We start from the raw sequence: 14,302 nt of genomic DNA on the forward strand, positions 1-14,302 counted from the left end.
TATACTTTTGAGGCATAAGCAATTAGGAAATAACACTTACTACCCAGGAGCCAAAAAAAAAAAAAAAAAAAAAAAAAACACCTTATTTGTTACACAGTGTTATCTAATGATCTATGCATCCGATTACTTTGTGTGTGGGCTCGTTTGAACGATAAACGTCTCCTCTAAGTAATGGTATGTGATATTTTATATTCTGTTTATATTTTGTGAAATTATAAGCGAAAACGCGGCATATAAGCAACACCTGTTCACATGAAACATAAATGTCAAAGACATACACTTAGCTATTACTCGCTATATTTTTGTCTGTGAGTAAATAAATAGATTGGTTGTATTCTACTCTTCGAGTGCTTTCCAACAACATCTGACACATGGCTATTTGATGAGTTTGATGTTTTTACTGATTAAGATAGTATGTACAGTGCAAAATTCTACATAATCAAAACAGAACACTTCTGATTTGTCTGCAAATTTCAAAGCACTTGTTCAGTTTTGGTCATAATACCCACATGCATTGTAAAGTAGAGATTCTAAGTTCTCAAAAGATACCTATTTTGTGTTATTCAAGACTGCAGTTATTAATATTTTGACAGCCTGACGGGCCCATCCGAGCTTAAAGGTTTAAACATCAAATATGATCTGACTGACTGTGATATTGTCACTTCACACAGCTATTCACCTTTAGTAAGGACAGACCAATGATTTGATGCTCTAAAGTTGTCACGCTGAGCCTGGTTAAGAAACTGTAAGACATGGTGCTGAAGGACAATTTTTACCTTTGGGGTTTTGTTGTCTTTTGCTAAAAGAAACTTTTACCTTTGGGTTTTTGTTGTCTTTTGCTAAAAGGGCCCTCAATCGTTCCTGGGATGGGGGAGCGATGAATATGACGTAGGGCTTGAGGTCCGAGCTGCGCAACACCTTTAAAGACTGATGAGAGACAAGATAATAGTGATAAATGTGCTTTTATTGCCTTATATAATTCCACAACATACTCACCACACTCTTCCCTTTCTCTCACCTGAGTGTGCACACACAAAAGGCAAATTTTGCCAGTGTTGATAACCTGTCGGACCGAGTCGGTACTGGTGCCGTAGAGGTTCTTTTCAAACTCTCCGGACTCTATGAACTTCCCTGCCGCAGAGTCCATCTCAAAGGCCTGACGGGACACAAAGTGGTAGTCGCGACCGCTCATCTCATTATCGCGACGGTTTCGTGTGGTGTCTGTGACAGAGAGAGGTTCTTGTTTAGAACATTATAGAGGAAAATCTGCAGACAAATTATAACTACTTTTTTGAACTAAGAAAAAACTGCATATAAGAGAAGGGGATACAGTAAAAAGAAATTTATATTGACAGTTGTCGTCGTACATTGTGGCAAGTACGCATGCACGCCATCGTCACAAGGCAGTTTTTGACACTTACGAGGGACAGCACCAGCAAACCTGTCCGGCTCACTGGAGAGGAGTCTTTGTCTGAGCTCATTCTGCCCACAGTTGGGTGGGCTGATTAGAGCAATGGGCCGCTTTCGATTGGCTGGCTGGTGGTACAGTGCCATCTCTTCATATGTGAGAATCTCTTCATTATCAAAGTCTGCAGGGCAGAGCAAGAAAGAGGAGAGAGAGTTCAGGGTCTTCTTTGTGAAATATGTCTATACTCTTGAATTAAAGGTGGTGTGGTATAGCGGTAAAAAGTTCTGAGCTAGTAAAAAAGGTAGGGAAGCACTGATCGATAATAGTGGATATATCTCTTATATTTTTAAACGTATTTCTGCTGTGTGTGATGCTTGTATGGTGTTTACACAATGGTTTTTGATAATGACAACAGCACTATTCATAACTGTTTTCATATCAGATTAATGTAAGCATTTCACAATTAATGTAAACTGAATGTAATTTTACAGTGTGGAGCATACACATATAACTGCAACGTATTGGATCGGTATCATCCGAACAGTGTTAAAATATCGGTGATCGGTATCAGCCTCAAATTTCCTGATCAGTACAGCACTTCAACAAAGGAGCAATCCGTGAGCTATCAAGTCAAGTCAACTGGTTTTTATTGTCATTTCCTTCTGCGTACAGGGGAAGAAACGAAACAAAGTGTCTCCTGAGACCATAGTGCATAACATTTAACATGTAACATGTCTTACAGTGCAACACTGAATACAACAGTGAATACGAAACAACAATACGAAAAAACTGTGCATGATAAATAAGCACACATACTGAATACAACAATAAAAAATATATAATGAATGCAGAAAAATTCTGATGTGTGCAGGCACCCATACTGATTTGTGTGAGGCAGTAATTACTCTAGGTAGTTACTGTAGTGCAAGTTATATCTAATCTGCAAGTGAGGTAGGCTTAATATGTGCAAGATTACTCTTAGTGCAAAAGGACAGACAAGGATATATAAATATGTACAAATTTATTTTAACCAACCAAGAGGAAACGTAGTGGGGTAGATAAGCCAAAAAAAACAAAAAAATAAAAAAAACACACACAAAAAAACACACACACACACACACACACACACACACATACATATACATATATATATATATATATATATATATATATATATATATATATATATATATATATATATATATATATATATATATATATATATATATATATACTGTATATATACACATCACATATACATATATATGCTTCAGACAGTGCAGTTCAGTAGCCTGATCACCTGGGGGAAGAAACAGTTTCTCAGTCTTGTGGTCCGTGCTTTATTACCACTGATGTATCACCACTGAGCCTAGAGCAAGGCACTTAACCCCATGTCGCTTCAGGGGGATTGTCCCTGTATTAAGTGTACTGTTAAAACCAAAGTATACTTCGGTTCTGATGCAAAAACTTTGCGTACAGTTGAACGCGAGCCTGTCCAAGTATACTTCATATGACTGTGCACGCATTTACAGGCGGTTGGCGTATGCACACTACAACTGCTATGAGATACTGGACTATTTCTCCTCAGGAGTTTAGGCACATAAACATGTCTTTATATTCCTTCACACTCAAGTTCACAAATGCAGGTATCTCCTGACCTCCTCACACGTGTTCCTGACATGCACACGAACTATTGTTGTTTTCACATTCGTCTCCAGTTGTTAAGCGGCAATTACATCTTCTAGTGCTTCTTAGTGTCAGCAAGGTCTTAAATGTGAGTGTTGCCACCTGGTGGACCCACTAATGATTGCAAATGAATCAAGGTGCATGCACATTCTGCGCGTTCTAAAAAACATGCGGTTAGAACAATCGGGCTGCACACATTCAGTGCTCGAGCACTCTGCTGATGACAAAATTTGCGTCACACATCCTGTACATTTACGCTCGGCTTTAGTCACTTTGGCCCATTGACTTGCGTTGTATGGATATATTCACCTCATATCTTTATCAAAATATCTTTCTTTGTGTTCCACGGAAGAAAGAAAGACATACAAGTTTGAGATGGCATAAGTTTGAGTAAATGATTTATCATTTTTGGGTGATCTATACCTTTAAGGAAGCACTGTATTATTAGGCTGGGTTAATTAGGCTAATTTCAGTTAACCACATTTCTTAGGTGGTAATTACATAAGACGCTTTCAAACAGCTAGACAGAACACAACAAAATAGAACAGAATTCTGGGGTCTTAAGACACAATATGTACCTTGACACGGAAAACGCAAAATGTCTAGAAAATGTGATGCTTGTGGCAGGACGGTCAAAAAACAGTGTGAGACTTTCCGCAACAGCTAAAGACATCTGTCTGAATGTATTGGGGCTTGAAAGGGGAGAAATTTAAAGATGCAACCCTTCCGGGAGGGTTTTATATCGCAAACTGTCTAACAGCTAAAGCACAGCATTTCAGCACACTAATTAAATCATGCTGCTAAAAATAAAAAAACAAAAAATCTAGATAAATGGTTGTTGGATGACTAATCGACCATCATGACACATCCCTACCCTAGAGCTGGTGTTGAGAAAATATTGTTTAAAAAAAAATGACTTTGAACTTTCAGAAGGGTTTAGAAGCCGCTTTAACATCACTGGCACAATTTCACTCAAACACTCGTCTGAATAGCAAAAACACTCGTTTGACTCACCATCATTTTTGTTAGCGTTGTATTGCATCTTCTTTCGCTTCTTCTTGTTCTTTTTAGCACACCAAAGTTTTCCTGACATAAAACAAGATTTGTGTTAACGAGAATTAAGGGGTAAACTATTGTGCACCCAAGTGTTTATAAGTGTGTGTGTTCATGCTCTGTAACCCTCACCAGCTTTTTCAGGCTCTTTATCCTCTTCTATGGTTTGCTTCATTGCCTCTCTCTGTTGCTGGAAGCTTTTGCCTGGATAGAGAGACAAAAAGGACATCTAAATGTGAAAGCTAAAGTCATATATTTCAGAGTAAATAATATCCCTCAAAAGGTCAATATCTGAGAAATATATCAACATAAAAGTTCCAAATAGTTCTAATGAAGCCTGTGGGCTACAGTACCAGGGACCAAGCCAGCGAGAGGCTGGTTGTCTTCATCCCCATCTCTGTAGGCCTGCCACCAGTTGGGGTCATCTTGGCTGATGATGTGGAGGATATCTCCCTTCTGAAAGCAAAGGCCGAGCTCTCGACACGGTACATAGGGGTCGTCTGAGGGGTCATAGTCAAAATGTGCTTTCACATGCACCTGAGTGAAGAAATATGAGTTTATTTATGTATTGTTTTTATTGCATGAATGTAACAAACATTTTATTTACTCATTTATGAGATGAGTTTAGATTGTTGGCCTCACCACTGTCTCTTTAATGGGAGGTGGTTTGATCTGTGGGCTGGGGATCAGAACGAAAGTCAGCACACCATGCATGTCAGACTGCGAATAAAGGGGGGGGGGGAGCAATATAAATGCTGTCATGAATGTCCCATATAAGGTTACAGAATCATACAAACATATACATCTCACTTACACAGCCTGACTGTATTTATATCTTTGGTTTCTCTCATTAATTACCTTTCTTTTATCTCATCTCTTTGATGCCTGAGACTACTAAGGCTGTCAAATTAAAATTCAAATATTCGTCGAATTTAAGATTAAAATGCATATTCGAATGCTAAAATGAGCATTTGAAAATTTGGATGTGTGCCAAGCACTGATGATGAATTTCTGGCTGTTCAGCCTGATCGCATTCTTAAGCTAAAACAGATGCAGTGCAACGAATAAAACAGAACATGAGTGTCTCAAAACGTGTTTTAAAGGCTGAATTTCCTTTTAAATTGACACAGCGTCTCAAAAAAATGCATTACTCCTGCACAAGATACAAACAAAACAGCAGGAAATGGCGCAACAGTCAAAGATGTCCATCTAGCACATGCTTGCACAGGAAAAAACTGACAGGTTCGGAGCGAATGGCCACCCGGATTGAGGCGAGTCACTACGCCACCACGAGGACTTAGAGCGCATTGGGAATTGGGGAGAAAAGGGGAGAAAAAAATAAAAACTTAAGAAAAAACAGATGTCTTTTAGATTTTTCCTCATACCTGAAATAATGTCTTTGAAATATTTCTCAAAATTGGAATTCTATTCAAATTTAAGTGAAAAATTCAAATTTAGTTTCTCAGCCCTGTGAAATGTACATGAATATTACAATTTATGAGTATTTAGTATGTCCCCCTTCTGCTTTAATAACAGCATGCACTCGAACTGGCATGGAATCCACAACTTTATACAAAGCTTGATGATCCATGTTAAATCTGAATGATCCAAGAATGTTCCAAAGAGCATACTGTATGCATCAATGGAAGGAAGGAAATCTAACCTTACGTACAACGTTAACATGATCAATATCACAAATTTGCTTAAATTAGATTGACCTGGATATGGTCGATCATTATGGGTTTTTCAAAGGCCTATGCCAATACCGATATCTAGAGAGCAAAATGGCCAATGGCCAATATAAATGCCAATAAACATACAACAATTTAACAACAGCAAATCAGATGTACACAAAATTTCTAAAGTGAAAAACACTTATTTTATGCAATATTTACTCAAATTTACATAAACTTGAAATGAAAAAACCTTGAAATAAACAAAGTGTTGACTTCTATTGGTAGATTTTGGAACTGACGTAAGAGGAAGTTTACATTTCTGTTATTCGGCCAAGCAAACATGGTTATCGGCCATTGTGATAAACGTTAAATAGAAAAATATCATCCGATTAATCTAACTGGCCGATATATCAGTCTATCGCTACTAGAAATAGTACAGAATCTTGATTATTTCTTCTTCATTTTACATCATAATGTTTCTTTAACTGAAAGTTTTCAAAATCCTTGAACTTTGTAAAATCCCAGATTTTCAATGTGGACTCTGGACACCCACTGTATTCCCTCTCTTTCTTTTACCAGTATGTCGAAGACTTCATTGACGTCTTTGCCGCGGATCTCCACGCCATTGATCTCCAGTATCTCGTCTCCTTCATGCAGCAGGCCACTGTGTTCTGCCGCCCCTCCTTTTACAATGCGGCTGATGACCACACTGTCCATGTCGTTTCTCACAGTTGCTCCCTAAACAAATACACATACAGGTTAATGATCCAGTAAATTAACTTAATGGGCTCAGTTTTTTTTTTCCTTTTTTTTTCTTCTGTTTAATTATTCCCTAATGAAACCAAGTTTGGACAGGACCTATTAAAGGGGCCGTTTTTTTTGTTTTTTCTTTTTAAATATCCAATTAGGCATGTGACGGTATCAAATTTTCACATAACGATAATTGCTGAAGCTTTTATCACGATATACGGTATTATCATGTTATTGAATTACATTACAAAAGCAGGTTGAAAGATAAACAAACTTTATTGTTGTTCTCTTTATAACAAGTTTAATAACTTTTTTCAGTACCAAACTGGCCTTTTAAATTAACAGAACTTTGAAACAAACCTGAAACATTAAAAAATTTAACAACTAATGGCTACAATCACAGGCATAGAATTGGGAGAGACGGGAGGCGCACATCCCCCCAATGCTGTGAAGAGGGTGATTTGTCCCCCCCTCAATCATCTCATGCATCTGTCCTTGTTTATATATTTTTATCAATGCTGAAAATGATTTAGTATGAGATACATTTGAATTGTGTGACTGTGAGTCTGTCATATTGAGACAAAAAACTTAAGTCCCCCCTTCGTTGAACGAGTTGGTATCACTCAACTAGATGACGGGGTCACGTGGTACCTGTTACTTTTCTCAGCGCTGGCCAGGATACATGAATTTACAGTCGTTTATTATTACTGGATGAGGATTTCAAAAAAATTTTTTATAGATAATGCTGAGGCGGATTTTTCACAGGTATGAATCCTTGCAATTATCAGTTTTTATTAAAAATAACTATCCAGTGTAAAATGTTTCCAAATAGATATAAAGCGTTTTTAAATTTAAATGCGGATGAATGAAGGATTCGGTGTTCAGAGCATCAAGCGTCCCCTGCAGGAATAAAACACCCAAGACAGTCAGTGGCTGACAACGTGCAATTTTGGTCTGCAGGTCTGTTACCCACACAAAACCTTCGTATGAATTTAGATAACATGAAATATATCACATGAGTCATATGTGGAGTCAATGAAGATGTTAAAGGTGTCCATAGATATGATCAGTTGTTTTTCATGGTGAGGAAAGCAGATTTCAGATGAGCAGGTAAGAATTGTAATTTTCTGAAAGGGTCATTTATTTCTGAAATATTAACCCTAATGCTTTTTCTGAATGTTTGATATGATACAGTGTATAAATATTTAAGAGTATGCATTGAATTAGGGATGCCACGATTATACGGTTTTACTATTAACCGTGATTAAAAATATCACGGTTAATTTAACCGTAAGAATTTAGAATCCACAGTTAAAAACCGTGAAATGCTTTATTTACACGTGGCAAAAATATTATCGACGAGTTTTCGTAAGATTTTGTAAGCCTAAATGTGAAAACTATAGTGCCTGTGTACGTACTGGAGCTGTTGCTATGTTTACGGACGGTGGCCGTGTGGTGCTTTAATGGCCAGGTGTTGTGAACTGAACGTGAACTTTCAATTTATGAAGCTGAAACTGAAGCTTAAACAATATAGCAGAGGAATTCGATCTACCAGACTCATATCCATCAAATAATTGACTCAACAGCTGTCTGGCAGCATTTAAATGACTGACTGAATATGACGGATGTAAAACAAGCAGACAGACGTCATAGAAACATCCTACAAATGGGACAGGATGCCCCACTAGTCGTCCAACAACAAGCTAGTAAGTTTAATATTTTTAGCTGTGTTGATTTTAAAGTGATGAATTAAAGATGCCACTTTTTGTATTAAGCGTAGTTACTATCAGCGAGTAAACTTGAAAAGTTGTGTCTTAAATCGTCCTCATTATTTAAAGCATTGCTTCTGAACAAATTCACCGCATTCAACAATAAATGTCAATTTTAGTCATGATCGGACTTTAAATTGCCTGCTGTAAGCAATGTTGTCATTATTACGCATAGTACAAAGGTTTATTTGTAAGGTGTTGTGGACAGTATTTAGAGTCTGTTGCCGATTCTTTATGTTGGGGTGTTTGACAGAACAACGGATTGCTTTAATACACTGATGCAGAAGAAAAAACCATTGAATGCCATGAACAACATGTTGCGCACACACAATAATCTTACATGTACACTTCTGAAGCACTCTGCTTACATTAGCACATCACTGTGCTCGGGATGCGCATAAGCGGTTTTGTGCCCTAGATTGGAGTGTCTCTTATTATCTCCTATTTTATTTATTTGTGTGTGTGTGTGTGTGTATTTATCAGCTCTATTATTAAAGGGCTTCCCTTAGCATCCATATATACCACAGAAATACGTCCACTTAGACGTTCAATTGTAATATGATATGCATTTTTTTGCATCAGTGCTGTTGCATAATAAGAAAATGTGCAAATAATCGTAAAACCAATTAACCGCCTTTTTTTTCTTAGACGGTAATCTAACCATCAAACACTCACACCACAGCATCCCTACATTGAATATACTTTATTTATCTGTGCATTAATTTGAAGTGTTACTATGAATTGTGTAATGTGCTGTAATGAAACATTACAACCCCCCCCCCCCCCCCAAAACCCCACCCCCCGCCGGACCCACATTTGGTCCCCCTCAATGTTCAAACCACTGGCCACAACAATAGAATGCATGTTTTATTCAGGATAACAAGATAGTTGCTAATATATAGCTAGTTGCTAGCTACAAATTTAACAACCACAAGTTCACTGTATGGCAAGGTACAATTGTGTTGCATTCCAACTTGACCTTAATATTGAAATCATCATTGTGCCACATTGCCATTATTCATTACAAGACTAATTATTAGCTGATTACAACTGTATTTTAGTTGTTGCTAGAAGACACAAACTTTACAGTGTAGCTAGCAGAGTTTTAGCAAACTACTCTTTAGCCACTTTAAAGCAAACAACACATTATCTGCAAATGGCAACAACAATTTTGTCATCATAGCTGCCACTTAGCTAGTTGTCTCTTAGAGTCTGGTCTCTCAGTTTTCAAAAACAGTTTGGAAAAACTAGCAGAACTGTCATAACTTACTTTTATCTCACAGAATTGCACAGGATGATTGTCCCGCAGATGAGCGAACATGTTTGAGATGTTCCCTTGTTTCGCTGCCACTTTTCTGCCCCATGTTTTACACAAAGGGAAAACGTCTTTGACCAACAATCCCTCTACATTTTTATGGAACCCAAAATACTTACACACGTCCGACTTTACCCTAAAGGGTCGGCTGCATTCCTCCTTCAGCCATGGTTCTGTCCACGATGGTTTTGTTTACATCAAAGTGCGCATGTGTCATTTATGCCACATACATGCAGTGTTGTGAAACTTGATTCATTAATGGGAAAAAACTACTTTGCAATCAGAAAAATTGTAATAATTTGGCTAAAGGTTTTCTAGAATTATTTCTAGAAATAATGCCTATATCCAATACACTTCAGTTACATCACAGCCATGAACCATGATTTGCTACATGCTAGTCGGTTGCAGGCGGTACTAGGGGGAGGGACATTTTCATTCTAGACAGCATTTTATTGAAACAAACTCTAAATTTGATTTTGTATGGTTTTTAAGCTAAAATACAGGCCAAGAGTGAAGAAGACAAAAATAATACAGTGAGGCAAGACACTGCAATGCCATCCTCACCAGTGGGATGTCCTTGGCCTTCTCAATCCGCACAATCTTGACGGTCTCTCCGGCCCACTGGGTGAGAGTCTCACTTGCAATAACTGAAGGGACAAGAGGCTCCAGCTGCATCTCTTGTTCAGCCACACTGTCATGGGCCATCATAAGAGCCTGGAAAATACATACAGAGATGATGAGCAGTTACAACCAGGATGAAAGCCACTGAGTTCTAAGATGGGATGCTAGAGATAAGTGTCAGAGTAGCCATGAGCCGGACCATAACATCTACTAAAAGATCAAAGAGCTTAGGCTGTTGGACAGGGACTGTGATTACAGCTGTGGGCATCAGTACAACATGGACAGAACGTGTGGGATGAGTGTGTGAGAATGAGACACACCTGCACATGAGGAGTCGTGAGCAGAGAGCTTAGCTCCAATCCCTCCTTCTGTGAGCTGTTGTGCAGCATGGCCTGGACCTGTGAGGACAGTGAATTAGCCCAAACAAGATGAATTAACCAACACAGCGCCACTACTACAATTACCATGCTGTAACTAGTTTTTACAATAGAACTGAAAGGAGCAGTACATTTATGAATTTGAAATATACAACCTTTGAGAAAGGTTCATGAGTAGTGATTTCACACATATATTAAAGACAAATAGAAACACTGATTGAGAAGTGTAAAGAGAAAATTATGTTGTTTAGTTTCAGGTTGTGCCAGACTGTACCAGAAAGCAGAACTCAGGATTTCTGTCCTCTTTTATCCCCGTCACGGTTATGTAGACACAAAGCACAGCCTTGTGTGATGGGGTCAGCGCAATTGGGAGAGACTTGGAGAGGTTTTGGAAAAGATCTCACACTTAGTCGGTTTAATGTACCTTGCTCAAATCAGTTACTGATGGACCAGATGTAAAGGGCCATTTTTAGAGAACTTTGGCAATACAGAATTTATGAAAAGATAATTAGTTCAGGAGATAATATTTCAAGATCTTGATCAAATCTGGATTAGGATGTGGCCACATTTGAATACGCTTTCCACACTGGGTCTTTTAACCTGTCCCTATGAGAGAGAGTATTACTGTGAGAGCAGAGTACAGGTCAGTGGATTTGGGACTTAATGAATGCAGAGGACAGAGCAGTTCTCTGTCTGTATTGTCCAGCACAGAGTGAGAGAACCAAAAACAACAACCACAGGTTTATCAGCCTCTCATTAGCACTACACACAACAATGACTCCAACTAAAGAGCCTTTTTTCGCTAAACATCAGCTTCATTAGTGCAAATACTCACACAGTCAATCATTTGGACAGCTTTAAATATCATAGCTTCAGACCTCTTTTTATTGAGTTTTCGGAAGATTTAAGATAATGTACAAACAAATGGATATTTAACATCCAGTCTTTTCGGGAACTGCATTGGAGAGATCTTAAGTTAATATCAGCAGTACAAGGGAATGGTGTGTATATATATATATATAGGCCTCATTTAGACTGTCAATCTATTCTGACTTTTATGGCAATATCTGGCACAGATCCGATACTGTTGCTCAGTAACAGCAAACACATGAGATCAGACTATTCACTTTGGGCAATTTTCACATGTGATTGTAAATCATAGAATCATGGTCAGTATAGGTCAAAACAATCATTTTGACCTATACTGGCGGCCAAAAGTTTGGAATAATGTACAGATTTAGCTGTTTCGGAATGAAATTGGTACTTTAATTCACCAAAGTGGCATTCAACTGATCACAAAGTATAGTCAGGACATTACTGATGTAAAAAGAAACAGCACCATCACTATTTGAAAAAAGTAATTTTTTGATCAAATCTAGACAGGCCCCATTTCCAGCAGCCATCACTCCAACACCTTATCCTTGAGTAATCATGCAAAATTGCTAATTTAGTACTAGAAAATCACTTGCCATTATATCAGATACAGCTGAAAGCTATTTGGTTCATTAAATGAAGCTTAACATTGTCTTTGTGTTTGTTTTTGAGTTGCCACAGTATGCAATAGACTGGCATATCTTGAGGTCAATATTAGGTCAAAAATGGCAAAAAAGAAACAGCTTTCTCTAGAAACTCTTCAGTCAATCATTGTTTTGAGGAATGAAGGCTATACAATGCTTGAAATTGCCAAAAAAACTGAAGATTTCATACAAAGGTGTACAGTCTTTAAAGACAAAGGACATCTGGCTCTTACAAGGACAGAAAGAGATGTGGAAGGCCAGATGTACAACTAAACAAGAGGATAAGTACATCAGAGTCTCTAGTTTGAGAAATAGATGCCTCACATGTCCTCAGCTGACAGCTTCATTGAATTCTACCCGCTCAACACCAGTTTCATGTACAACAGTAAAGAGAAGACTCAGGGGTGCAGGCCTTATGGGAAGAATTGCAAAGAAAAAGCCACTTTTGAAACAGAAAAACAAAAAGAAAAGGTTAGAGTGGGCAAAGAGAAACATTGAACAACAGATAATTGGACAAGAGTGTTATGGATCTTAACCCCATTGAGCTTTTGTGGGATCAGCTAGACTGTAAGAAGTGCCTGACAAGACAGCCACACCTATGGCATGTGCTACAGAAAGTGTGGGGTGAAATGTCACCCGAGTATCTGGACAAACTGACAGCTAGAACGCCAACGATCTGTAAAGCTGTCATTGCTGCACGTGGAGAATTTTTTGATGAGAACTCTTTGAAGTAGTTTAAGAAGTTTTAAAATTGTAATAGTAATTTTCACGTTATAAATGTCCTGATTATTGTGATCATTTGAATGCCACTTTGGTGAATAAAAGTACCAATTCCTTTCAATAATAGCAAAATCTGTACATTATTCCAAACTTTTGGCCACCAATGTACATCTTAACACTTCTTTAATTCATTGTTATACAACAGGAAGGCTAAGTCTGCTTTGAAATGATTGCCTAGGTAAAGTTAGTGAATGCAATGGGAATTCTTGCCAGTGGAGCCAAGATAAAGTTATTTATCTAACCAATGTGTGCCATAAAAATTACTGTGTCAACCCCTTCAGATATTCCTAAGAGCAAAGACATAATGTAATAAATAATGCCATATTACAATGCAACGTGTGGTGGTAATTTTAAACACTTATGAGGACTACACCTAAAAAAAGATATCTAAAGCTGACTAGGTATTGCTGTTGTCCACTCAGTATGATTTGGGCCTTATAATGTATCATTATGTGAAGACTTGCTGGTTAACTCATGAATGCTCAGAAAGCATGTCTCTTCACTATTCCGTCAGGTTACCATAATTATCTTTAAGTGCATACCACAGTTTTTGTCGTGGCTGGCTAAACAGCGTATTTGCAAACCTTGTTCGGCTTGACTGGAGATGCCAAAGTCATCATGTTTTTAATATGGTGTGTTAAGTTGAAAATAGTTTTGCAGGCTCTGCATTCTGTTCCATTCAGCTGCGCTCCATCTAGCCATTTGTAAGAAAAAACCCACCTGGTGTGTGCCCTTCTCCAGAGTGTTGAGCGCTGTCTCTGCCTCGGACAGAAAGTCATGGTGCGCTGTGTTGGACCTTGTTGCTGTGATGATTCAGACCGCAAGGTACCACAGAAAATCATGACATAATCTTAAACTAAAAATAAGGCCCCTCTTTGACAAGTTTGTGCACAGTTGTCACTTAATCGAATCAAGTCAAAAGTCACATCACGCATAATAATTATCAAGCATCGTTTTCATGATCAATCATTGCTGTTACTTCTGAGTTCCTACAACAGACATGTACACCCACGTAGAAATGCATTTAGAGCACCACTGCGCAAGCAGTATGCGACTCAAGTGACTGTATGACTATGATAATTAAACTGAATTTCCCTTTGTTTTTTGAAAAATCATTTAAAAAAGAAAAACAAAAAGCATTTCACATAAACAGCCACAATATTATTTCCATACAAACGATTCCAGTTTGAACAGTCTATTGCTAAGTGGCTTTAATAGCACAAAAGCAAATGTTCCCTTGTTAACTTGTCTGCTAACTGCTCCTTTGTTGTTGACAATCTGAATCATCTTGTCCTGAACAGTTCTTTGATGTTACTAATTGACAGGCTAAGTATTTTCTTTGTCACTGAT

General features: G+C 37.9%; 1 protein-coding gene across 2 annotated transcripts in view; it reads right to left on the reverse strand.

Moving 5' to 3' along the window:
• pals1a (protein associated with LIN7 1, MAGUK p55 family member a) overlaps positions 1-14,302 on the reverse strand; it is a 61,970-nt gene that overhangs the window by 5,776 nt on the left and 41,892 nt on the right. For both annotated transcript variants that reach the window (XM_051722661.1, XM_051722662.1), the window contains exons 5-14: positions 10,599-10,676; positions 10,222-10,371; positions 6,400-6,561; positions 4,790-4,867; positions 4,501-4,684; positions 4,280-4,351; positions 4,109-4,180; positions 1,422-1,589; positions 1,019-1,221; positions 817-927 (exon numbers count right to left, since the gene is read on the reverse strand). In XM_051722661.1, the coding sequence (XP_051578621.1) occupies positions 817-927; positions 1,019-1,221; positions 1,422-1,589; positions 4,109-4,180; positions 4,280-4,351; positions 4,501-4,684; positions 4,790-4,867; positions 6,400-6,561; positions 10,222-10,371; positions 10,599-10,676 (1,278 nt within the window). The remainder of the gene's footprint in view (positions 1-816; positions 928-1,018; positions 1,222-1,421; positions 1,590-4,108; positions 4,181-4,279; positions 4,352-4,500; positions 4,685-4,789; positions 4,868-6,399; positions 6,562-10,221; positions 10,372-10,598; positions 10,677-14,302) is intronic.

This window comes from Myxocyprinus asiaticus, chromosome 17 (assembly GCF_019703515.2).
Source record: "Myxocyprinus asiaticus isolate MX2 ecotype Aquarium Trade chromosome 17, UBuf_Myxa_2, whole genome shotgun sequence".
NCBI classification, from domain to species: Eukaryota; Metazoa; Chordata; class Actinopteri; order Cypriniformes; family Catostomidae; genus Myxocyprinus; species Myxocyprinus asiaticus.